Consider the following 24780-nt stretch of genomic DNA (forward strand, 5'->3'; position numbering starts at 1 on the left):
TGAGGTATGGTATAGTACATGTTAAAATAGATGAGTGACTGACTACATTAATCAGGAATTTAGCCGACAGCTACACTGAAGTACAGACTGGCGAGAGACCAATCATGGAGATCCATTGTTATTTTACCTCCTTCTTGGTGGGGTCAACCCCATCGGGCAGGTCCTCTGTTTGGCAGTTCAACAGCTTGTCTGCAGGGAAGGTGGCCCCAACGGTGGAGGACAGCAGTGGTTCTCCAATGCTGTTGGAGTTCTTTTGAGTAGAGTTGGATGTGCTTCTGTCCTGTAGCCAGACAACAGACCATTCATTTAACCAGAGCAGAAAATCATATCTGACTGTGGTTTCTATGACGATACAATCATTATTTGGATTTGACTTGCCTAGGCTAGAACACCTGGTCAAATGGTGGCTAGACCTTTGGGAACTTCATCGGTGGACATTTTTTTCTAATGCATATTAACATGAACACGTAAATACTGTACATTTCCTTTGGATTGCATACTGTACGTTGCACTGTGCATTTGTAAAGAATGTTTACATGAGAACTGTTTTATAAATCAGGTGACGTGAGTGGGCTTGAGAGAGATTAGAGACTCACCACGGTGATCTGGATGATGTCGCTGGCGTCCCCAAGCTCAGCCTTCAACTCCTGGTAGGATTTCCCTCCCTGTAGATATACAAAGCAAAGCAGCTTGTTTAATTCAATCTTTTGTGCCCTGAGTAAAGAGACTTTGGTAACACTACCTGAAGCCAAGCGGTGAAATGCATCATTATGCAAGTTAGAATGCATTGTTAGGTTTGTCATACATATTTGACCCTCTTACAATATGTATTATCATCTCATAATTATCCTGACTACAAAGCATGCTACATACACTCCACATGTGTGGGTCCCAGGCGTGGAACCAGCCTGTGAAGGTGGGAGGCTCAAAGCCCTGTTTGACCAGCACGATGGGGGTGTCCACATTTCGACCACCTGGGTGGGTCCTCAGGTACTCATGTGCCGTGGGGACCACATTCTCCTTCTCTATTTGATTAGCTCCCTTGCCCAACCACAGGAACACCTGAGGAGGAAGAGGACCTCCTGTGTTTTAAAAGAACCAAACTTCCAGATCGTCGATTGATGGTAGTGCTGAGCGATTAACTGAAATGTCTTTTATTTTTTCGTTTTTTTAAAAACAACTAATTGACTGACAGCGGTTCAATTATTTGAATTCCATTTTGTTCGTTTTTTTTCTGTGAGCTCAATGCGCACATTGCACAGTTTCTCAAGAGATAAATCAGATCTAGTCTCAACTGTGCGATGTAGTAGGGAGTTGAAGTTTCCGACAGTCCAATAATCTACCTAGTATAGTACACAAAGTGTGATAACTAACTACAATGACCATAATCTTTCTTTTAGCCTGATATGGAAGGGACAAGAATGTGCAATCGTGAGGGCATATAGAGATCAGCTGTTGCTTCGCGAGGCATCTACCTGAAAATACATTATCAAAGTGATTTATAGTTGGCATTCAGCAGTCATTAAAGTATGTCTTATTTTCTTTGAAGATGTACAAAATAGTGATTTTGTCAGACAGCATAGGCAGCAGCGCTATAGAGATGAGATGATGACTTGGAATGAAATAATAAAGTCCTCAAATAAAACATATGTAATATTCAAATAATCGAAAACCGAAATGGAAAACTGTGATTATTTCTTAATAATCTAACTGAAACCAAACCAACCCCAAAAAGCACTAATCGCTCAGCACTAATTGATAGAGACGAACAAAGGACAGTACAGTAGTATCCTGCCTGAAGACCAAACTGAAACAACGGGGAAACACAGCACATCAGTTTGGATTCCAGGGTTAAAAATACAGGTATTCACCATATCCCAGATGTCCAGCAGCATGATGTCATCTTCGTCCAGGTCGTCCTGGATAAAGTTGGTGACCTCCATGGCCAGGAAGCGGCCTGTCTGATTGGAGCACTCGAAGAGACGTGGGGTGATGTTGTTGTGCTCTTCCTGAAGCCTTGGTAGAGACCACAGATGACCCAGGCAGAAGGCATCAGAAGTGGATGTCATTTTTCAGTTACATTGTACTAGACAGTGTTTTGCAATGGGTTTATGAATACATTTCATTTCAACCCGCTAACTGAGTTCAGTCGAATAGGACCCTTAGGGAACTATAAAACCAAGGGATGAAGTGTGGTACCTCTTGCTGTTGGCATACTGGGTCTTGCCTCCCAGATTTACCCAGAAGTTAGCTGTCTCCTGACCCTCTGCGATTACATGTTTTTCCCTCCTGGAGATGATGTCTGCCAGGGATTTGCCCATCTCTCGCTCATCACCACAACAGCCCTGCAAGGGATAAGAGTCATACCTGTCGCATAACTAGGTACAGCCCTTGTACTCTCGTCATCAGTGCTTAACTGGAGAACTGTTACATTGTCAAACCTGGATTATACGTTTATGGCATTTCTCTGAAATGGTGCTTACCTTTCCGTACCACAGATAGCAGCAAGTGTCAGTGCTGAGCACAAAGACGTCGTTGGAGTTGAGGGACGAGGAGCGCGCTGGCACTTCGATGGCGCGGGTGTTGAACTCGTTGGTGCCGTGGATGTGGAAGAGACGAACCGCCGGCTGGACATGTGCAGAGTTGGCCCTGGAGCTCCCCTCCTGCAAACCATGATTACAATCTTGATGATGAGCTAGGATAACATTCATGGTGAGATTCCAATCACCAAGATGGAACCAGATGATGTCAAACATAATTTGGACTTTTTTTAATTTGTCTCGTAATTGAATAAGATCTATGTGGTCTCATATTTCAGTCACCTCTTGTAAGATGACTTTTGAAATCCCTTTGACAAATGAATACCATGAAACGCCTACCTCATAGACCACCATCTTGCCCTTGAATATGGCCATGAGGTGGAGTGGTTCTTTCCCCATGGGCACTCGGACCTGAACTGGCTCACCGTTGTACTGCTGGTCGATGTTCACGGCTTGGAAAGCAGAGGCAGCCAGCTCACCGGTGCTTGCATGGCGACCCTACATTGTACACATCAAACACACCATAGTTACTGTACCTTTCTGCATAAGGTTGCATGGAAAGCAAGCAAGCCAGAGACTAAGTCATGGAATTAAGCTCTGCTCATATAAAACATTTCTGGTATTATCAAAGCTTGATTGCCAGGCATCACAGAGAGCTATGCCTATAACGCCAAAGAGGGAATGTTGGATTGTAGGGTGTTCTGACCTGCCATATGTATAGTATGTAGTGACTCCTGTTGCTGACTTCATATTTGTAGAGGATGAGATAGCAGTCGCCTCCATAGAAGTGGCCCAACCACTTCCTGTCCACAGGCACCAGTTCACTGTCCTCTAACCTCCACACCTGATTGGAGGAAAATGGGAAGTGTTGATTTCCATTGCATATACAGTTTAAAGGGGAGGATTATGAATAATTATTTTGTCAAAGCTAGTTATTACAGGTTGTTACCAACCTCTGCTTTGCCTGTTCCGTCATCGACCATTTTCTGCTGGGCAGCCACGTCAGGCCTTGCATGCATGGATGTAGCATCAAACTTTATCTGCTCAACCTTGGCTGCATTGTCAAGAAAAAACATTTAGAGATACTAATTTTGGCTCAATCAGTGTTTTTTTTGTGTGACTTGCTCACCAATTTTGCCTGGACTGTTTGTGGTCCCCATCCCCACAGTCTGACCCTTCACGCTCCACCTCTGGAACAGCTGCTTGAACACGGCAGACTCGGCACCATCATTCACCGTCTCGACGTAGGTGGAGATAGGGTAGCCCTTCGCCTTCTTGTATGCCTAGAATTACAAGATGCTTTTTAGTTGAATACAAAGGGGTCCTAAAATATCACTCCCCTCCGTTTTTTAAAAGTATTCTTAAATTAGGTTGGTAAAGAGTTATGGGTGTCAGAGAGAGTTGAATTGGTAAGTGATTGTGTGATCCAGGACCGGAAGACGTTTTTCAGGTATCCAGGTGATTTTAGGGTTAACTTGTTGAAGTAACTGGTATCTGGGTTGTACAAAAAGGGGGGAGGAGGTGATATTTTAGGACCCCCCCCCCTGTATTCAACTAAAAAGCATCCAGGGGACAGCAAAGGGATATCAAAAGCATTGTGAAAATAAATGTGTCAAGAGGTGCAGCTCACTTCTGCTTTATCCAAAGACTTGGACCGTTCTGTCTTGGAAGCCTTCTTTCCTTTCCAGATAAAGATCCTTATACCACCTTGATCCAACAGATAGCAATCCTGTGAAATTAGTTCATTTACATTAGATAATGTTTCACTTAATAGAATTTAATTTATTGATACCTCTACCGCCAACTGAAGAGGTTTACTGTTTGCCTAAATGAGTGTCAGCACTGCATTATTCATTGCTGCACAACTCTTGTGTGGCATAGTCAGAATATCTGTAACCATTCTAACAGATTCAGCCCACTGGGCACACTACGACACTTCAAGGTGGCCATTTTGGTCAAATTCACCCATTCAAAAAGACAACCATCGAAAAGCACAACCAAATTCCAATTGGAAAACAATGTCAGATCATTTGTATTTATACAACAACTTAATGTGTTATCACTGTGCTTCATATAATAACACAACCTAACCACCTGGATTGCATTTTAATGTTACATTTAAAGCAGTGGTAGCTGGTGGCATTTTAAATGGGTAGGAGGGGCTCATAATAATGGCTGGAACGGAATCAATGGAATGGTCTCAAACACATCAAACACCTAGTTTCCATTTGTTTGATACCATTCCATTCACTGCATGCCCTTGCCACTGTTTCGGTAAAAAGCTGAGGGATGGGGCTGGAGAAATGGAACCAGTCTCAAATTCATAGACAGAGCTATGGATACTAAAATGATAGTTTTACGTATGTTTTGTGGCTATACAGTACAGAGTTTGTTGACATTTACTTTGTTTACAAACATTGGAGTAAAACAAGCTTCGAGTTCGAGTTTCTGATTGGGTACGACAGTTGAACGAAGCTAAAAGTTGTATTCTTCAAGAATCAATGGGTAAATACAGTTGAAGTGGAAGTTCACATACACTTAGGCTGGAGTCATTAAAACTCCACAAATGTCTTGTTAACTAACTATAGTTCTGGCAAGTCGGTTAGGACATCTACTTTGTGCATGACAAGTAATTTTCCAAACAATTGTTTACAGACAGATTATTTCACTTATAATTAACTGTATCACAATTCCAGTGGGTCAGAAGTTTACATACACTAAGTTGACTGTGCCTTTAAACAGCTTGGAAAATTCCAGAAAATGATGTCATGGCTTTCGAAGCTTCTGATAGGCTAATTGACATAATTTGAGTCAATTGGAGGTGTACCTGTGGATGTATTTCAAGGCCTACCTTCAAACTCAGTGCCTCTTTGCATGACATCATGGGAAAATCAAAAGAAATCAGCCAAAACCTCAGAAATAAAGTGTAGACCTCCAGAAGTCTGGTTCATCCTTGAGAGCAATTTCCAAACGCCTGAAGGTACCACGTTCAACAGTAGTACGCAAGTTTAAACACCATGGGCCCACGCAGCCGTCATACCGCTCAGGAAGGAGATGCGTTCTGTCTCCTAGAGATGACCGTACATTGGTGCGAAAAGTGCACATCAATCAAAGGACCTTGTGAAGATGCTGGAGGGAACAGGTGGAAAAGTATCTATATCCACCGTGAAACAAGTCCTATATTGACATACAACAAGAAAGAAGCCACTGCTCCAAAACTGCCATAAAAAAGGGACATGCACATGGGGACAAAGATCGTACTTTTTGGCCTCTGGTCTGATGAAACAAAAATAGAACTGTTTGGCCATCGTTATGTTTAGAGGAAAATGACCATCAATATGTTTGGAGGAAAAAGGGGGAGGCTTGCAAGTAGAACACCATCTCAACTGTGAAGCGTGGGGGTGGCAGCATCATGTTGTGGGGGTGCTTTGCTGCAGGAGGGACTGGTGCACTTCACAAAATAGATGGCTTCATGAGGAAGGAAATGAGGAAAGAAAATTATGTGGATACATTGAAGCAACATCTCAAGACATCAGACATCAACCAGGAAGTTAAAGCTTAGTCGCAAATGGGTCTTCCAAATGGACAATACTCCAACCATACTTACAAAGTTGTGGCAAAATGGCTTAAGGACAACAAAGTCAAGGTATTGGAGTGGCCATCCCAAAGCCATGACCTCAATCCTATAGAAAACGTGTGGGCGGCAGAACTGAAAAAGTGTGTGCGAGCCTGACAAACCTGACTCAGTTACACCAGCTCTGTCAGGAGGAATGGGCCAGAATTCACCCAACTTATTGTGGGAAGCTTGTGGAAGGCTACCCAAAACGTTTGACCCAAATGAAACAAATTAAAGGCAATGCTACCAAATACTAATTGAGTGTATGTAAAATTCTGACCCACTGGGAATGTGATGAAAGAAATAAACGCTGAAGTAAATCATTCTCTCTACTATAATTCTGACATTTCACAGTCTTAAAATAAAGTGGGGATCCTAACTGACCTAAGACAGGGGATTTTTTACTAGGATTAAATGTCAGGAATTGTGAAAAACTGAGTTTAAATGTATTTGGCTAAGGTGTATTTAAACCTCTGACTTCAACTTTATCATGAATTTATAAGTCCAAAAATGTATGTAGCAACCGCTGATTGCCGCGTTACTTTAAGCTATTTCCTTTATTATGTACAAAAGTAATAATGAATTGTGTTTGGTTGAAAACACAACCAAATATCAACATTTAAAGGAGCTGTATCTAATGCTTGAATGGTTTCATCTGAGCCACTATTTTTTCACTTACATGTTTTATTTAATTGGAGACGTGATTCCAACATATCATTTGTTCATCTGTCGGCAACTTAATAGGCTATTTACTGTATTGCAAAATTAATATTGAGGGAGATGTACACTGAGTGAACAAAACATTAGGGGCACCTTCTCTTTCCATTACATAGACCAGGGGAACCCGTGGGGTGCAACTCAATATTAGTAAGGTGTTCCTAATGTTTGTTATAAACTCGGTGGTTCAAGCCCTGAATGCTGATTGGCTGACAGCCGTTGTAAATCAGACCGCATACCACAGGTTTGACACAGGTACCATAGGTAAACACTTATTTTTACTGCTCTAATTACGTTGATAACAAGTTTATAACAGCAATAAGGCACCTCGGGGGTTTGTGATATGGCCAATACACCACGGCTAAGAGGATATCCTTATCATTTTCTCATTCTTTTATGAGCCTGATCATTTTATTATGCTTAAGCTCAGTCAATATGATTTCATGGCGCACACCCACATACTTTAAAATGTGGATAAAAGTGCTGAAATAACATGGTAATATGCGGAAAGTAACAGGAAACAATAGGGAAATAAGACGGCAATGACCAGGTAAGAAAGTGGTAATAACCTGTTAATAGTTAGTATGTAGCTGTGGAAACAACAGGGTAACGACCGGAATTTAACAGGAAACAACAGGGAAATAAGATGGCAACAACCAGATACGAACGTGGTATACAGAAGATAGTCCTATTTGGTAAAAGACCGAGTCCATATTATGGCAAGAACAGCTCAAATAAGCCACAAGAAACAACAGTCCACCATGACTTTAAGACATGAAGTCAGTGAATTCGGAACATTTCAAAAACTTTGAAAGTTTCTTCAAGTGCAGCCGCAAAAACCACCAAGCGCTATGATGAAACTGGCTCTCATGAGGACAGCCACAGGAAAGGAAGACCCAGAGTTACATCTGCTGCAGAGGGTAAGTTCATTAGAGTTAACTGCACCTCAGATTGCAGCCCAAATAAATGCTTCACTGAGTTCAAGTAACACACACCTCTCAACATCAACTGTTCAGAGGAGACCGCGTGAATCAGGCCCTCATGGTCAAATTGCTGCAAAGAAACCACTGCTCAAGGACACCAATAATAAGAAGAGACTTGCTTGGACCAAGAAAAACGAGCAATGGACGGTAGACCGGTGGAAATCTGTCCTTTGGTCTGATGAGTCCAAGTTTGATATTTTTGGTTCCAACCGCCATGTTGAATCACAAGAATCTGTCCTTAACTGACTTGCCCAGTTAAAGGTAAAAATTAAAACATTTAAAATAAATGGTTGCAAAGAAAACAGGAGCTGGAAAAGCAATCCTCATGAAGCTGGTTGAGAGAATGCCAAGAGTGTGCAAAGTTGACCACAAGGCAAAGGGTGTGTACTTTGAAGAATCTAAAATATATTTAGATTTGTGACTACATGATTCATTATGTGTTATTTTATAGTTTTGATGTCTTCACTATTATTCTACAATGTAAAAAATTGTAAAAGTATTAGAAAACCCTTCAATGAGTAGGTGTGTCCAAACTTTTGACTGGTACTGTAAGTATTTAGCAGCTACAAGCAAACTATTAACGGGTTATTAGTTCGTATCTGGTCGTTGCTGCCTTATTTCCATGTGGTTTCCTATTACTTTCCGGACATTGCCCTGTTATTTCAGCACTGAAAACTAAAGTGCCACCAAAACCCTTCCCCTTTAACATGCTCCCTCCCCTTTCCATGATTGACAAGGAGTCTGACCTCGTGATTCAACAGGTCCTGAGATAGAGGCTTCACTGCTACCTCCTGCACCACAAGGTTCCCCTGGGCATCTGAGATACTGCACAGAACAAACATAATTCTGTTAATGTTCACAATAATTCTATAATAATGAGAAGCGTGCCAACCCGGTAGCATACTGCATGATGGCTAACTCTCACTAGCTAGTTCACATCTGCTACAGTATATGTCTATGACAGGTCATACGAGGTTATAATGTCTATGACAGGTCATACAAGGTTATAATGTCTATGAAATGTCAGTCATAAGAGTTTATAATGTCTATGACAGGTCACAAAGGGGCTATAATGGTTATGACAGGTCCTAAGGAGGTTATAAACATCCTTGAAGTGGTCAACACTCACTGGAAGAGCTTGACGCTGGACCTCAGCTTCTGGTCGACCACGTCATCAGACGCGATGCTGTCCCTGATGTCTCGTCTCGTCTCTCCCAGGTGCTGCTTCATCAGCTTCATGGCCTCCTCGGAAGACTTCTCGTCATCACCTTCCACCACGCTAACCTGCGCCCGTCCCCCTCTTTCCCTGTCACGGATGTCCTTGGCTAGAGTCATTCCCTGCAAAGAACAACATCCACGACAACATCAACCTTACAGAACGGTCGTCATTCACAATTTTTCTACCCCACTGAGCCATTGGAACCGCAATCCAGTCTTCATTTTATGCTTTTCCATGCTGTAAGGGCTAGGTTTATAGGCAGAGGTCTTCCTACTTAGTGGCCTTGTTTGAATCCTTAAAAAATGCACCCTTCCTCACTTCTCTTCCTCGTGGTTATCACTGATCTGATATGCCTCGAGGTGTGAAGGCAATGTAGTTTGACCCATGATTTCACCTATCACACATTCATTATGCACCTAAGTTTGTTTTTTTTTTACTAAAAGTGCCACCCCTCCACTTTTTCACTGGTATAGAATGTCTCCTTACCTTGAGTCTTTCCATACGGTTGCTCTTGGGTCCGTTCCACTGGATGATGAGGTTGCCCAGGTCAAGCAGGAACACATCCCCCTTGTTAAAGCTGCTCCAGCTCATGTCCACCTGTGCTCAAGGATGGATGGATGGATGGTGATGGAAAAGGTGATGGATGGGGATGGAAAGGACTCACAGATTAATTTCATTATAACATTCCCTGAATTGTATTAACAATATGATTACAAACAGCAACAGGAAGGAACCACTTACTTGGGAGATTGAGGCTTTTACTCGATGCTGACGTGGTTACATCAAGTAATGTAGGGGGTACAGAGGCACATGCCTCCTCATATTTGTCCTGTTTTTACATTTTCAGATGTTAAATTCATGACTAAACGTAATTTCTAAGCCCACGCTTTATCATTATTATTATACTAAACAATTGGTCAGAGGTATTTGGCAGAGGGGGCACAGTAACTGGATCAGGCAAAGAGTATCCCCCCTATTCTCCCTAGTAAGTGGTTCCTTCCAAGGTGCACGGAGCAAAGAGATGCTTAGTCAGGTCACTAGATACTTTAGTCACTAGTGAGTGCCCTTATCGTCAGTGAAGGAGGAGAGAGAGGGTGACATACACACAGCTTTTTACTTGATTTTAGCTGACAGAGGTATGCTTGTAAATTAATTTACTCAATTTATGTAGCCTATTGATTCCTTCTTGATGAATAGGAACATTTAAATGTTGTTTCTCATTAATACTAGCCACCTAGCAATTTTCTGAAGTTGGTTTCAGCTAACCAGCTAAATAGGTTCCCAATCTCCCAACCTCATAACTCTCAATTAAGATACCAATGTAAACTCATAACACTTCTTAATCAATCAATGTGCATGACAATTGAATGAAGCTAAGATAAGATATCAAGAAAGGAAATATATACAGTGCATTCAGAAAGTATTCAGACCACCTACACAATACCCCATAATGGCAAAGCAAAATATTTTTTTTTCAAAATTAAAAATACAAATCTGAAATACCTTATTTGCATAAGTAATTCTGATTCTGCAAGGAACACATCTGTCTATATATATATACATAGTTGAAAGTGCACGTTAGAGAAAAAAATCAAGCCATGAGGTCGAAGGAATTGTCCGTAGAGCTCTGAGACAGGATTGTGTCGAGGTACAGATATGAGGAAGGGTACCAAAAATGGTCTGTCTCATTGAAGATCCCCAACAACACAGTGGCTTTCACCATTTTTAAAAGTAAGAAGTTTGGAACCACCTAGACTCTTCCTAGAGCTGGCCGCCCGGCCAAACTGAGCAATCTGGGGAGAAGGGTCATGGTCAGGGAGGTGACGAAGAACCCGATGGACACTGACCAAGCTCCAGAGTTTCTCTGTGGAGATGGGAGAACCTTCCAGGAGGACAACCCTCTCTGCAGCAGTCAATCACCTTTATGGTAGAGTGGCCAGACGGAAACCACTCTTCAGTAAAAGGAACATTATAGCCCGCTTAGAGCAAAAGGCTCTCAGACCATGAGAAACAAGATTCTCTGGTCTGATGAATGCCAAGTGCCACGTCAGGAAGAAACCTGACACCATCCCAACGGTAAAGCATGGTGGTGGCAGTATCATGCTGTGGGGATGTTTTTAGCGGCAGGGACTGGGAGACTAGTCAGGATTGAGGGAAAGATGAACGGAGCAAAGTATAGAGAGATCCTTGATGAAAACCTGCTCCAGAGAGCTCAGGACCTCAGACTAGGGTGAAGATTCTTCTTCAAACAGGACAACGACCATAAGCACACAACCAAGATAATGCAGGAGTGGCTTCGGGACAAGTCTCTGAATATCCTTGAGTGGCCCAGCCAGAACCTGGACTTTAACCCCATCGAACATCTCTGAAGGGACCTGAAAATAGCTGTGCTATCGACACACTCCATCCAACCTGACAGAGGTTGAGAGGATCTGCAGAGAAGAATGGGAGAAACTCCCCGAATACAGTTGTGCCAAGCTTGGAGCGTCATAACCAAGAAGACCCGAGGCTGTAATCGCTGCCAAAGGTGCTTCAACAAAGTACAGAGTGTAAATGTTATATTTCAGTTTTTGCTTTGTCACCATAGGGTATTGTGTGTAGATTGATGAAGAGAAAAATACATTTGGTCATGTCACGTTCTGACCATCGTTCGTGTGTGTTTTCCTTGTTTTTGTGTTGGTCAGGACGTGAGCTGGGTGGGCATTCTATGTTGTGTGTCTGGTTTGTCCATTTCTATGTTAGGCCTGATATGGTTCTCAATCAGAGGCGGGTGTTAGTCATTGTCTCTGATTGGGAACCATATTTAGGTAGCCTGTTTTGTGTTGGGTTTTGTGGGTGATTGTTCCTGTCTTTGTGTTTGCGGCACCAGCATTAGACTGTTTTGGTTTTTTCACGTTTCTTGTTTTGTAGATTGTCGTACTTTCATCTTTATTAAAGATGCACAAAACTAACCACGCTGCATTTTGGTCCGCCTCTCTTTCCCCACAAGAAAACCATTACAGGTCAATTTTAGAATAAGGCTGTAACGTATAAAAATGTGGAAAAGGGAATACTTTCTGAATGCACTGTATTACATATTACATAAAATTAGGCATAATGACTATGGCTTTAGGTTTCAGGAAAAAGCTTTTTCATGTGTTTGAAAAATGCTAAATTAATCAACCCCCCTCCGTCCTTTGTGTCCCTTCTCAAATAATGGGTGTATGACGCACCCGATTGATACTGTAGGTTTTTAACGGTAAATTGCACTGATGTGTCGACCAACATTCTCTTTAAGGGTTAGAGATCTCTACGGGTTAACAATTTTTCCTTATAAGACATTGTACTCAGCTTTCACAATTAGTAGTACATTTACCTTGGGATGATCATAAAGACACATCAGTGTGAATTCTTGACAGGCTTTAAGTGTGATTATGCCAGTTGTAGAGGAGCTACACAGAGGCAGTCAGTGGCACAGCAAATGTGACTAATCATTTATATACTTGAACCCAAGAGTTTCTGCATCTCTTCTGAGGTGAGGTGTGGAGAGCTGTTTCTAGTCCAGTAGAATTGAAGAAGGCAATATAGTAAATGAAGAAGACATTAGTCAAGGGCAGAGCCGAGGCTGTGTGAAGGTAATATATTCCACTAGGGATATATTGGCTTGAGTTGGGGCGACATCTGTGAGCTTTCTCACCTCTCCAGCCACCACATGCTTCCTTCCCTTGACATGGAGCAGGCGGCAGATGTTGTAGGTGTTGGTCTCCACCTGCTTCATCCCAGATGCCACGCCGCCACTCTTGTAGCTGTGGAAAAACACGCACAAGGAGTGCTGTCAGATGCAAGCCATCAATGATGGTTTTGAAAGCTGTCGTTATTTGGAATTAATACCAGGATAGGGGTCCATTTGAATTGATGTCAGTAAATTCTGGAAGTAAACTGAAATTCGAAATAAATAATTGAAGAATAGGCATATATTTTCAATGACTTCTCTATAGAATGGATAAACTATTTTTAAATTTTTTTTTTAAATTTAAAATTCAACTCAGTTCCTGAATTGACTGGCTTCATTTTAAATTGAACCCTGCTGAATATCATCACATATTAGGTACGTCAGCTTGCGTTCTGGTTCTGAAGTTATTTATGTTGCGCTGTACCACACTGACTCCACTCCACCCTACATACTCTTCTGCCTGACCATTATGCTTTTTTTCCGAAGCCAGAATGCAGAAGTGATGGTTGTGTTAACTTCCTCACAGTGTTAATTTTTTTATCCTGCCTGCTGTAGTAACATCCCCTCTGACCATCAGTTGCAATGCAATTTAAGATTAGATAAAGAAACACTACAAGAGGAAACAGCCTTTGCTGTAGAGGGGAGGGGGCTATATAATATCACTACAATCTACAGGAACTGCCAAGAACGCCAACATGAAGTTTCTTAATAGGGTGTTTGGCCAGAACAGCTTCAATCCGCCTTGGCATAGATTCTACAAGTGCCTGGAAGTCTGTTGGAGGGATGCGACACCATTCTGCCACGAGAAATGTTGTCTCAGGTGCTGCTCCAAAATCTCCCATAAGTGTTCACATCTGGTGACTGAGACACACACACCCTCTAAACTCTCTATGCTCATTTGAGACCCCTGAGTCACTGGTGCCTCCTGCTTTAGTTTTTGCTTGTAAGCAGGAATCAGGAGGATAGAATTATGGTCAGATTTGTCAAATGGAGGGCGAGAGAAAGCTTTGTAAGCGTCTCTGTGTTGTTTCCCACCTGGTTGCACATGTAACATGCTGGTAGAAAATAGTTTTCCCGCATTAAAGTCCACGACAACTAGGAGCACTGCTTCTGGAGGAGCATTTTCTTGTTTGCTCATGACTTTATATAGCTCGATGAGTGCGGTCTTAGTGCCAGCATCGGTTTGTGGTGGTAAATAGACAGCTACGAAAAATATAGATGAAAACACTCTTAGTAAATAATGTGGTCTACAGCTTATCATGAGATACTCCACCTCAGGTAAGCAAAACCTTAAAACCTTCGCGCACCAGCTGTTATTGACAAATAGACACAGACTGCCACCCCTTGTATTACCGGAGGCAGCTGTTCTGTCTTGCTGATGCACAGACAAACCAGCCAATTGTATATTATCCATGTAAGATATTGCAGTTTTTAATGTCCTGTTGGTAGGATAGACTTGACCGGAGCTCATCCAGTTTATTCTCCAATGATTGCACGTTGGCCAATAGGATGGATGGTCCCCCGTATCGGCATCTTAAATTAATGAGAATGAAGGGGATTTGGGCCTGGTCCGGTATCTGGAGTAAATCCTTTGCGTCCGACTCGTTAAATCATTTTTTCCGTCCATTTCGAGGTGATTAATCGCTGTTCTGATACCCAGAAGTTATTTTTTGTCATAAGAGACGGTGGCAGAAACATTATGTACAAAATAAGTTACAAACAACACAAAAAAACCACACAAAATAGCACAATTGCTTCGGAGCCTGTAAAACGGCAGCCATCTCCTCCGGCACCATTCTTTACGCACTAGTGATGAAGTCAATCTCTCCTCCACTTTGAGCCATGAGAGATTGACATGCATATTATTAATGTTAGCTCTTTGTGTACATTTCAGGGCCAGACATGCTGCCCTGTTCTGATCCAATTGTAATGTTCCTTCTTTGTGGACCCTGATTACACGACTGAACAGTAGTCCAGATGCAACAAACTAGGGCCTGTAGGACCTGCCCTGTTGATAGTGTTGTTTAGAATGAGGAGTAGCGCTTTATTATGGACAGACTTCTACCCATCTTAGCTACTCTTGTATGAACATGTTTGACCATGACTTTTTACAATCCAGGGTTACTCCAAGCAGTTTAGTTACCTCAACTTGCTCAATTTCCACATTAGTCATTACAAGATTTAGTTGAGGTTTAGGGTTTAATGACTGATTTGTCCCAAATACAATGCTTTTAGTTTTTGAAATATTTAGGACTAACATTCCTTGCCACCAATTCTAAAACTAACGGCAGCTCTTTTGTTAAATGTTGCAGTCATTTCAGTCGCTGTAGTAACTGACGTGTATAGTATTGAGTCATCTGCCTACATAGACACACTGGCTTTACACAAAGCCAGCTGTATGTCGTAAGTAAAGATTGAAAAAGGCAAGGGACCTAGATAGTTGACCTGGGGAATTCCTGATTCTAACTGGATTATGTTATAAATCCAAAAATCTGAAATGTGTCCTCCTAATGATTTGCTCACAGCAGTGAGGACAAAAGCAGTATCTTTGCACATACTGTTGGTTGCAGCATCGCTGATGTTGGTAGCAATACATTGTAGTTCCAGCCAGGTCAGGTTGCAGGGGAAAAGCAGCAGAGAATACAGCAACAATAACCGTTGGACAAGGGCTCACTGTGCCGTGTACTGTGTTCAAGCTGTTTGTGGAAAACCCTGCTAGTTTGACAATGATAGCTCCCAGCTAGGCTAGTAGCTAGCTTCGGCAATCACAGGGCAGATGGTAGGGGTCACAAAATCAAAAAGTATATAAATTAAACTTTTGCAAGGAAATACTGTCACAAATTTACAAAAACATTAAACCGAGGTCTCTCGTTCATTGTTCAATATACGTCGCACTCTGATGTGTGAATAATGAGTTGAAGAACTGAAGTTGTTTGTCTATAAATAGTTTGACATGACATATTATCCATACAGTAGACAGGTGTAGTTTGTTGTACATCACTCACATGATGCCCTTTTTGAAGTATCCACGAAAGGTGTCGCTCTCATTGCCCTGTGCCTCACGGTGCTGCACAGCCATGCCTCCCAGGTGCTCGTCCATCATAGTGGTGTAGATGGCCGCCGCCCCCTGCTCGTCATGAGAGGTGGCCTTTCCCAGCCAATAGTGGAGGTCGTAGGTGAACGAGCTACGCATCTTATTGGTCTACGGGATCAGACAGAAATATGTTACTGGGATGTCACTTTGTGTATTTTGTCCGTATAGGCCACTTTTCAGGAGTAGTTTTGAATACGCCAACATAATGTTACATTGATTACTTACGTATAGAACAACGTAGCTGTCACCTTCATAGAATTGTCCATATGCTTTAGAAGAGAAGGGCACCATCCCCATGTCCTGACCAATAGGCAAATATGAACAAGTTCAAGAGCATTTAATGTCCTTGTGTGAAAAAGTTTAGATTAAGAGCCTAACTTGGAATGGCATTTACATGTTAGACGTTTGTTCTGCTATCATATTCTTTACACACTCTTAGAAAAAAAGGGTTCCAAAATGGTTCTTCGGCCCTCCCCATAGGAGAACCCTTTTGGGTTCCAGGTATAACCCTTTTGGGTTCCATGTAGAATCCTCTGAGGAAAGGGTTCCACATGGACCCCATAAGGGTTCTTCCTGGAACCAAAAGGGTTATACTTGAACCAAAAAAGGGTTCTTCAAAGGGTTCTCTTATGGGGACAGCCAAATATTTATTTTAGGTTCTAAGTAGCACCTTTTTTGTGTGTGGTGTGTGTAGTGATGACAAAATATATATGTTCTGGTGTCTCACCTCTATCCTCCATATCTGCAGCCCTGGTGTGGTTTTATTGAGGACTTTTGCAACTTGGGTTTTGACCTGCATCTGTGGCATGGTGCCAGATTCAGCATAGAAAAGATACCTAGAAGGAAAGGGGGGGGGTATGTGAGTCATTGCGGGGTTCACTATGTCTTAATGGAACTAGCTAACCTGAGTTAATTATTTTGTATACACATTCAGCATTCAGTACTATTCCGTACCATGACACAGAGAACTTAGAATACTGAAAACCTCATCAAAACAGACACAAACTCTATCAACTCTACTGTTTCTTAGTGTTACCTGGCTCCGCTACCTTATATGACTTACTAAGGGGAGGAGTTTTAATTTTTAATTTTTTTATTTCACCTTTATTTAACCAGATAGGCAAGTTGAGAACAAGTTATCATTTACAAGATGGCCAAGATAAAGCAAGGCAGTTCGACACATACAACAACACAGAGTTACACATGGAGTAAAACAAACATACAGTCAATAATACAGTAGAAAAATAAGTCTATATACAATGTGAGCAAATGAGGTGAGATAAGGGAGGTAAAGGCAAAAAAAAGGCCATGGTGGCGAAGTAAATACAATATAGCAAGTAAAACACTAGAATGGTTGATTTGCAGTGGAAGAATGTGCAAAGTAGAGATAGAAATAATGGGGTGCAAAGGAGAATAAATAAATAAATAACTACAGTAGGGGAAGGGGTAGTTTGAGCTAAATTATTATAGAATTATTATAGAATTATAGCTGGGCTATGTACAGGTGCAGTAATCTGTGAGCTGCTCTGACAGCTGGTGCTGGTGTTGACCCACATATCTTTGAGTTGTTCATTTGCTGAGTCAATGATGTCACCTCAGTAGATTATTTCATTTTCTGTCTCAGGTCACAGAATGGTAATGGGAGTATACTGCTCAAGAATATCTCACTATTTGCTCATTGTACTGTCAAAAGCAGGGTGGGGCCCTACTCGAATGAACCACTTATTTTGAAGAAACCATTGCAGGAGAATTGTAAACAGTTGGCCACATTGAAGGAAGTGAAAGTCTCAGTATCGCCCAAATGTTACCACATCCTTGAACACATACAGCAGTCTCCAATTTCCTGAGTGCCAAAACACATGGTGCCGCCTTACAACGGTGTCTATAATGGTTATACTGCTATGGTCTCATGGCTTATTTGACTCATTACAATCTATCTCAAAACTGAAAATGCATCTAAAGTGTGTTTCATGTAATAGTCTATTCCATTGCACAGCATAAATTAAGGGATTGACACATTATGTTTTGTCATTTAGTTGGTACATTTTGCTGCGAGCCGAAGCCAAGTTCTTCTCTATGAATCTAAGAGAGAGATGGAGAACAATGACCTTATGAAGGCTTTAAACCTTTAGGACTGGTATCTCAGACACAGATTAGGCGAAACCGAATCTCTGTTAACCATGAAGTAAACTCTTGCGTAATTTTGTCATCTGCACACAATCTGATCACGTGACATTAGGCTAAGCCTAGTCCTGAACAAATAAAATATTTCAATAGAAATTCGGCACAGAGCATGTATTTTTGTCCCGGACTAGCCTATGTTTAATCTGTATTTAAATGTCCACTGCAAAAAGCCTTGAGTTGAATATCAGATAGATATAATCCCCAACAACATATAGGAACAAAACGTCCACATAGCAGGACTACTATCCCACCCTTATTTGGACACCTTCAGACGAGCTTCAATGCCATACATCTCTCCTTCCGTGGCCTCCAACTGCTCTTAAATGCAAGTAAAACTAAATGCATGCTATTCAACCGATTGCTGCCTTCACCTGCCCGCCCGGTTCTGACTTAGAATATGTGGACAACTTCAAATACCTAGGTGTCTGGTTAGACTGTAAACTCTCCTCCCAGACTCACATTAAGCATCTCCAATCCAAAATAAAATCCAGAATCAGCTTCCTATTTCGCAACCAAACATCTTTCACTCATGCTGCCAAACACACCCTCGTAAAACTGACTATCCTACCGATCCTTGACTTCGGCGATGTCATTTACAAAATAGCCTCCAACACTACTCAGCAAACTGGAGGTACTCTATCACAGTGCCATCCGTTTTGTCACCAAAGCTCCATATACTACCCACCACTGCGACCTTTATGCTCTCGTTGGCTGGCCCTCGCGTCATATTCATCGCCAAACCCACTGGCTCCAGGTCATCTATAAGTCTTTACTAGGTAAAGCCCCACCTTATCTCAGCTCACTGGTCACCATAGCAGCACCCACCCATAGCACGCGCTCCAGCAGGTATAGTTCACTAGTCACCAACAAAGCCAACACTTCCTTTGGCCGCCTTTCCTTCCAGTTCTCTGCTGCCAATGACTGAAACAAATTTCAAAAATCACTGAAGCTGGAGACTCATATCTCCCTCACTAACTTTAAGCATCAGCTGTCAGAGCAGCATACAGATCATTGCACCTGTACATAGCCCATCTGTAAATAGCCACCCAACTACCTCATCCCCAAATGTTTTTTTCTTTCTCCCTTGCACCCCAGTATCTCTACTTGCACATTCATCTTCTGCATATATATCACTCCAGTGTTTAATTGCTAAATTGTAATTATTTCGCCACAATGGCCTATTTATTGCCTTACCTCCCTAATCTTTCTTCATTCGCAAACACTGTATACAGACTTTTCTATTATGTTATTAACTGTGCTTTTGTTTATTCCATGTGTAACTCTGTGTTGTTTGTGTCGCACTGCTTTGCTTTATCTTGGCCAGGTCGCAGTTGTAAATGAGAACTTGTTCTCAACTGGCCTACCTGGTTAAATAAAGGTGATTTCTTTTTTTATAAAACAAAAAATTGTCCCCATTGAAAGCATCTTCCTTTTGAGAGTATGAGGGCCAGCTGGAACAGTATGCTATGTGTGGCTGGCAGGCAGGCTGGCTGCTGATAGACCATAGAGGATGCATAGTTCAGTTTATGAGAAGTGGACCATGACGTGTTATTGTGCTGTGTTTGCTCTCTGCCCATTTCTTGTAACCTCAGACTTCCCAGCTGTCTCCATATGGCTGCTAAACCAAACAGCAACCATTGCTGAAACAGACTAAGGGCTCTATTCAATCAGATTCTGCGACTGGAAATCTAAAGGTAATTGTCTATCACACTGTGTCCTTTGTAGCTCGAGTGTTTGTAAATCAATCAATCATGAGCCCCACCCTACATCATTGGTACATTTACAGATGGGTATAACGCTCAATATTACAAAGACCCATGATAGGCTATTCACACATCCACTGCGAAACTAGACCTCCGGTTGGGTAAGCAGGACGTCAGGAGACAACTTCAAAATCCGCCACTAGGGGGAAACGGTGAGTGCTATTACAATAAAGTAGGCTTGGGTTTTGCTAGGGCATTGTGATCGGGAGAGCAGGTGGGCGTAAACTGCGAGCTCCAGCTCTGAGGGTTACTTGTTCAATCCCAGTGCTAGGCACTCATTTTTTGGGTTTGTTTGAACCCTATCCCAAACCTTAACCCTTAACTATCCGAATGAATTCCTAAACTTAACCTTCGAAATGTGAAGCTTGTAGACAAGGGTTTGGATATCTGATTCTACAGTGAGACTCTGAGAGCTTGATGATGTACTCCTCCTGTATGTGTTTACTGTTTACATTTATACCACTGCTTAATCTACGTCCTCAAAAACATGATTACTATTATATTTAGTCTATTAGCATTTCCAATTGAGGATAAGTGAGACCAATGCACTCATAATTTGTCTTTCTACTTATGAACTAACCACAGTATAGATGCGTGTATGCTTATCATAAAACAATAACTTTATGAGGAAAATAATTATCCTCTAACTGCTATTCAGAGGTCTGTTGATAGAGTAATACAATAATGACTCATTGCAACCACACCTATATTCGCTGTGTCCTGATTGGATAATACTCTATGATGAAGGAGGGGCCTAACGTTGGTTTAATGACAGGTTGACAGAGGACACTCCTCCTCCTACATCCGTTCCCAGGCCAACCAACCATGAAATGAATCCCACTGATTTCCTCAACCCAGTTCAAAAGGTGGAGATGGTTCATGATCGGTGAACTTTTATTGCACTGTGATAATCATCCTGCCTGTGACCTCAAGGTCCCATAGCTTTACAGTTACTACCAACCCCTGACGTCGACCAAGCAGGGCAGCACCCTGTGGTATAATATTGACTGATATGGCCCCATCGGGTGAGGGCCTGGCATAGTGCCAAATGGCATCTCTCCTCTTACTAAGGTGATGTAGGGTAGTAGTGTTGTAGATCCCTCCCCATACTATAACATCTACACTGCCTTTCAAAAACTTGGGGTCACTTAGAAATGTCTTGTTTTTTAAAGAAAAGCAAAAAAATTTGTCCATTAAAATAACATCAAATTCATCAGAAATACAGTGTAGACCTTGCAAATGTTGTAAATGTCTATTGTAGGGGATTTTTAATGGAATATCTACATAGGCGTACAGAGGACCATTATAAGCAACCATCACTCCTGTGTTCCAATGGCACGTTGTGTTAGCTAATCCAAGTTTATAGTTTTAAAAGGCTAATTGATCATTAGAAAACCCTTTTGCAATTATGTTAGCACATATGAAAACTGTTGTTCTGATTAAAGAAGCAATAAAACTGGCCTTCTTTAGACTAGTTGAGTATCTGGAGCATCAGCATTTATGGGTTCGATTACAGGCTCAAAATAGCCAGAAACAAAGAACTTTCTTCTGAAACTCGTCAGTCTATTCTTTTTCTGAGAAATGAAGACTTTCCATGCGAGAAATTGCCAAGAAACTGAAGATCTCGTACAACGTGGTGTACTACTACATTGGAACACAGGAGTGATGGTTGCTGATAATGGGCCTCTCTACGCCTATATAGATATACCATTAAAAAAATCAGCCATTTCCACCTACAATAGTAATTTACAACATTAACATTGTCTACACTGTATTCCTGATCAATTTTATGTTATTTTAATGGACAAAAAAGAAGCTTTTCTTTCAAAAGCAAGGACATTTCTAAATGACCCCAAACTTTTGAACGGTAGTGTACATCCCCTCAACATGTGGACTACAGTGAAATACAATAACTCATACAACGTTAAGACACTGTTTCACCTGGTTGATCAGTCAAGTCCCCATTTTAGAAAGCTGCACAAGTCTAATACCAGGTTTAATGGTCTGGAAATTGTTTGTGTGTGTAGACACAATACGTCCTAGTTTTTTAGCCCACGCCTTGCCTAATTTCTAAGGTACTGTGCCTGTGGTCATGCCCTAGTTGTCCTTGGTTTTGGTTCATTAGGTTGCTTTCTCCACCCTTCTCATGCCATCTACTAACATGTAAAAAATACAAAGGAAAATTTGCACACAAATGCTAGCTGTGAAATGGATCACAAAAGCTAAAAAAGTAGCCTACGTGTATCTAATTCAGCAACAACCATGTCACGGCATGAAGACTTTCACCATCGGTGCCCAAAATCTACAGTGATCCATACTTTTTCAATGCGTCAAGCTGAAGGGTTGTACGGTCATTTAAATGTCTGTGTATCCTAATACCAATATAACATTTGCAGGTTGACAATTTCACTACTGTAGCCGATACCGGCATCTAACGCAGGTCAGCTTTCCTTAGCCTACCTCTCCAAGAATCAACACAGTAACCAAGTCAACATTTCACCTTAATTGTCTACATCAAGACAGAGCCTGTTTAACATAAACCCTCTTTTATCTTCGCGGAAACAAACAGAAACCGACCAATAGCTTGGTACGTTGTACAAAGGACTCACCTAATGTGGTGGAACCAGGAGTGGAGAGGAAAGGGTGAGATATGTCAGGATCTAGCAGGATCTTACCACCCCATTTACAGCACCTGCAATTTGCCCTCTCTCTCTCTAACAGACACACACACACACACACACACACACACACACACACACACACACACACACACACACACACACACACACACACACACACACACACACACACACACACACACACACACATGATTGTCCATTACCTCAGTGACCATATATGGCAAGCAGATGTGATATGCATACAGGTGTGTGTGCCTTCTCTCATCTAGTGCCGAGCAACCTTGTTCCTAGAAACAAGTGTTTAGTCCATAGCTGTCTCATTGTGTTTGTCCTCCTCATCAGTAGTGACTCATATTTACTTGTGGTCATCCCTCCCCTCCCTGCCCTTGTTGTTTGTTTGCTGTTGAATATACATTTAGAGGAACACTTTAATTTAGGCTATAGAAAATTACCAGGTATTTCTATGGAAATTATTCTTAATTGCACAGTAATGACTTGTGTGTTACATGTTTGTTTTTTCCCCAAACAATTGTGTTAAATTCATTTGAAGAAAGTCCTAGAATGTACAGAACACAATTTCCCCATGAATACCATGAAAGCTAGCCGTATTGTGTTTGAGTTGGCTTTGGCCATCAATTAGTTTCAAACTGAACGTGTTGTATCAGTGAAATTCCCATTCAATAATAACGGAGTTACATGGTGATTTTGAGTTTGTTATAAGTATGGGTTGTTTCTGTGTATTATTGGTCTGTCTGTGGGTTTGGTCAGTAAAGGGAAGCACAATTAATCAATACGGCCCAGGGGGGTGTGGTATATGGTCAATATACCATGGCTAAGGGCTGTTCTTACGTACAACGCAACGCAGAGTGCCTAGATACGCCCCTTATCCATGGTATATTGGCCATATACCACAAACCCCCAAGGTGCCTTATTGCTATTATAAATGGGTTACTAATGTTATTAGAACAGTAAAAATAAATGTATTGTCATACCCGTGGTATATGGTCTGATTTACCACGGCTGTCAACCAATCAGTATTCAGGGCTCGAACCACCCAGTTTATAATGCAGATAATACAGTGTGTGTTATTTGTTCTTCGTTGGTTGTATTATGGTTTTCTGTAGGTTATGCACTCTTAGAAAAAAGGGTTCTTTGGGGTTCTATATAGAACCTTTTGGTTTTTTGGATGAGCTTAAGGAACCCTTTCCTAAACATTTACATTTACATTTAAGTCATTTGGCAGACGCTCTTATCCAGAGCGACTTACAAATTGGTGAATTCACCTTATGACATCCAATAGGTATATATACTGAACAAAAATATAAACGCAACATGCAACAATTTCAAAGATTTTACTGAGATACAGTTCATAGAAGAAAATTAGTCAATTGAAATTAATTCATTAGGCCCTAATCTATGGATTTCATATGACTGGGAAGAGGTGCAGCCATGTGTGGGCCTGGGAGGGCATAGGGCCACCCACTTGGAAGCCAGGCCCAGCCAATCAGAATGAGTTTTTCCCAACAAAAGGGCTTTATTAAAGACAGAAATACCCCCCCCCCCCGATCCCGCAGGTGAAGAAGCCAGATGTGGAGGTCCTGGGCTGGAGTGGTTACATGTGGTCTGTGGTGGTGAGGCCGGTTGGATGTACAGCCAAATCCTCTAAAATGAAAGTGGCTTATGGTATAGCAATTAACTTTCAATTCTCTGGCAACAGCTCTGTTGGACATTCCTGCAGTCAGCATGCCAATTGCATGCTCCCTCAAAACTTGAGACATCTGTGGCATTGTGTTGTGTGACAAAACTGCACATTTTAGAGTGGCCTTTTTGGTCTCCAACGCAAGGTGCACCTGTGTTATGATCATGCTGTTTAATCAGCTTCTAGATATGCTACATCTGTCAGGTGGATGGATTATCTTGGCAAAGGAGAAATGCTCACTAACAGGGATGTAAACAAATTTGTGCCCAAAATTTGAGAGAAATAAGCTTTTTATGAGTATGGAAATTTTGTGGGAACTCAAAGGGGTTCTGTATAGTACCTTTTGGTCAATTAAAAAAAAAACAACTGCCATTCCAACATGAACATGCAAGAGGACAGTGGCTGAACCAACACGCAAGTAGCCCACCAATAAACACATTATTTTTCAATGTATTAAGGTAAGCAAAGTTGATTATTTAATTCAAATATATGAAGCCAAAGTAATAAACTATTAGCTAGACGAAGTTAAACGTTATTACAATTTGAGCCTATTTGTATGCTAGCTAGCTAATTTAGCAATATAAACCAAACATCTAGGCTACTTTAATTCGCTA

The 24780-nt window shown here is 41.5% G+C and overlaps 1 protein-coding gene across 5 annotated transcripts in view; it reads right to left on the reverse strand.

Moving 5' to 3' along the window:
• LOC135519757 (villin-1-like) overlaps nt 1-24780 on the reverse strand; it is a 28534-nt gene that overhangs the window by 1082 nt on the left and 2672 nt on the right. Inside the window, exons 2-20 of one of the 5 annotated variants that reach the window (XM_064944980.1) lie at nt 22438-22542; nt 16609-16717; nt 16107-16181; nt 15793-15989; nt 12752-12860; nt 9562-9672; nt 8986-9194; nt 8603-8681; nt 4171-4269; nt 3670-3823; nt 3494-3594; nt 3247-3384; nt 2880-3038; nt 2484-2663; nt 2200-2345; nt 1872-2016; nt 874-1062; nt 597-665; nt 128-280 (exon numbers count right to left, since the gene is read on the reverse strand). In XM_064944980.1, the coding sequence (XP_064801052.1) occupies nt 128-280; nt 597-665; nt 874-1062; nt 1872-2016; nt 2200-2345; nt 2484-2663; nt 2880-3038; nt 3247-3384; nt 3494-3594; nt 3670-3823; nt 4171-4269; nt 8603-8681; nt 8986-9194; nt 9562-9672; nt 12752-12860; nt 15793-15989; nt 16107-16181; nt 16609-16689 (2394 nt within the window). In that variant the 5' untranslated portion in view covers nt 16690-16717; nt 22438-22542. The other 4 variants (XM_064944981.1, XM_064944982.1, XM_064944983.1 and 1 more) reach the window with 4 other exon arrangements.

Source organism: Oncorhynchus masou, chromosome 29 (genome assembly GCF_036934945.1).
Source record: "Oncorhynchus masou masou isolate Uvic2021 chromosome 29, UVic_Omas_1.1, whole genome shotgun sequence".
Lineage (NCBI taxonomy): Eukaryota > Metazoa > Chordata > Actinopteri > Salmoniformes > Salmonidae > Oncorhynchus > Oncorhynchus masou.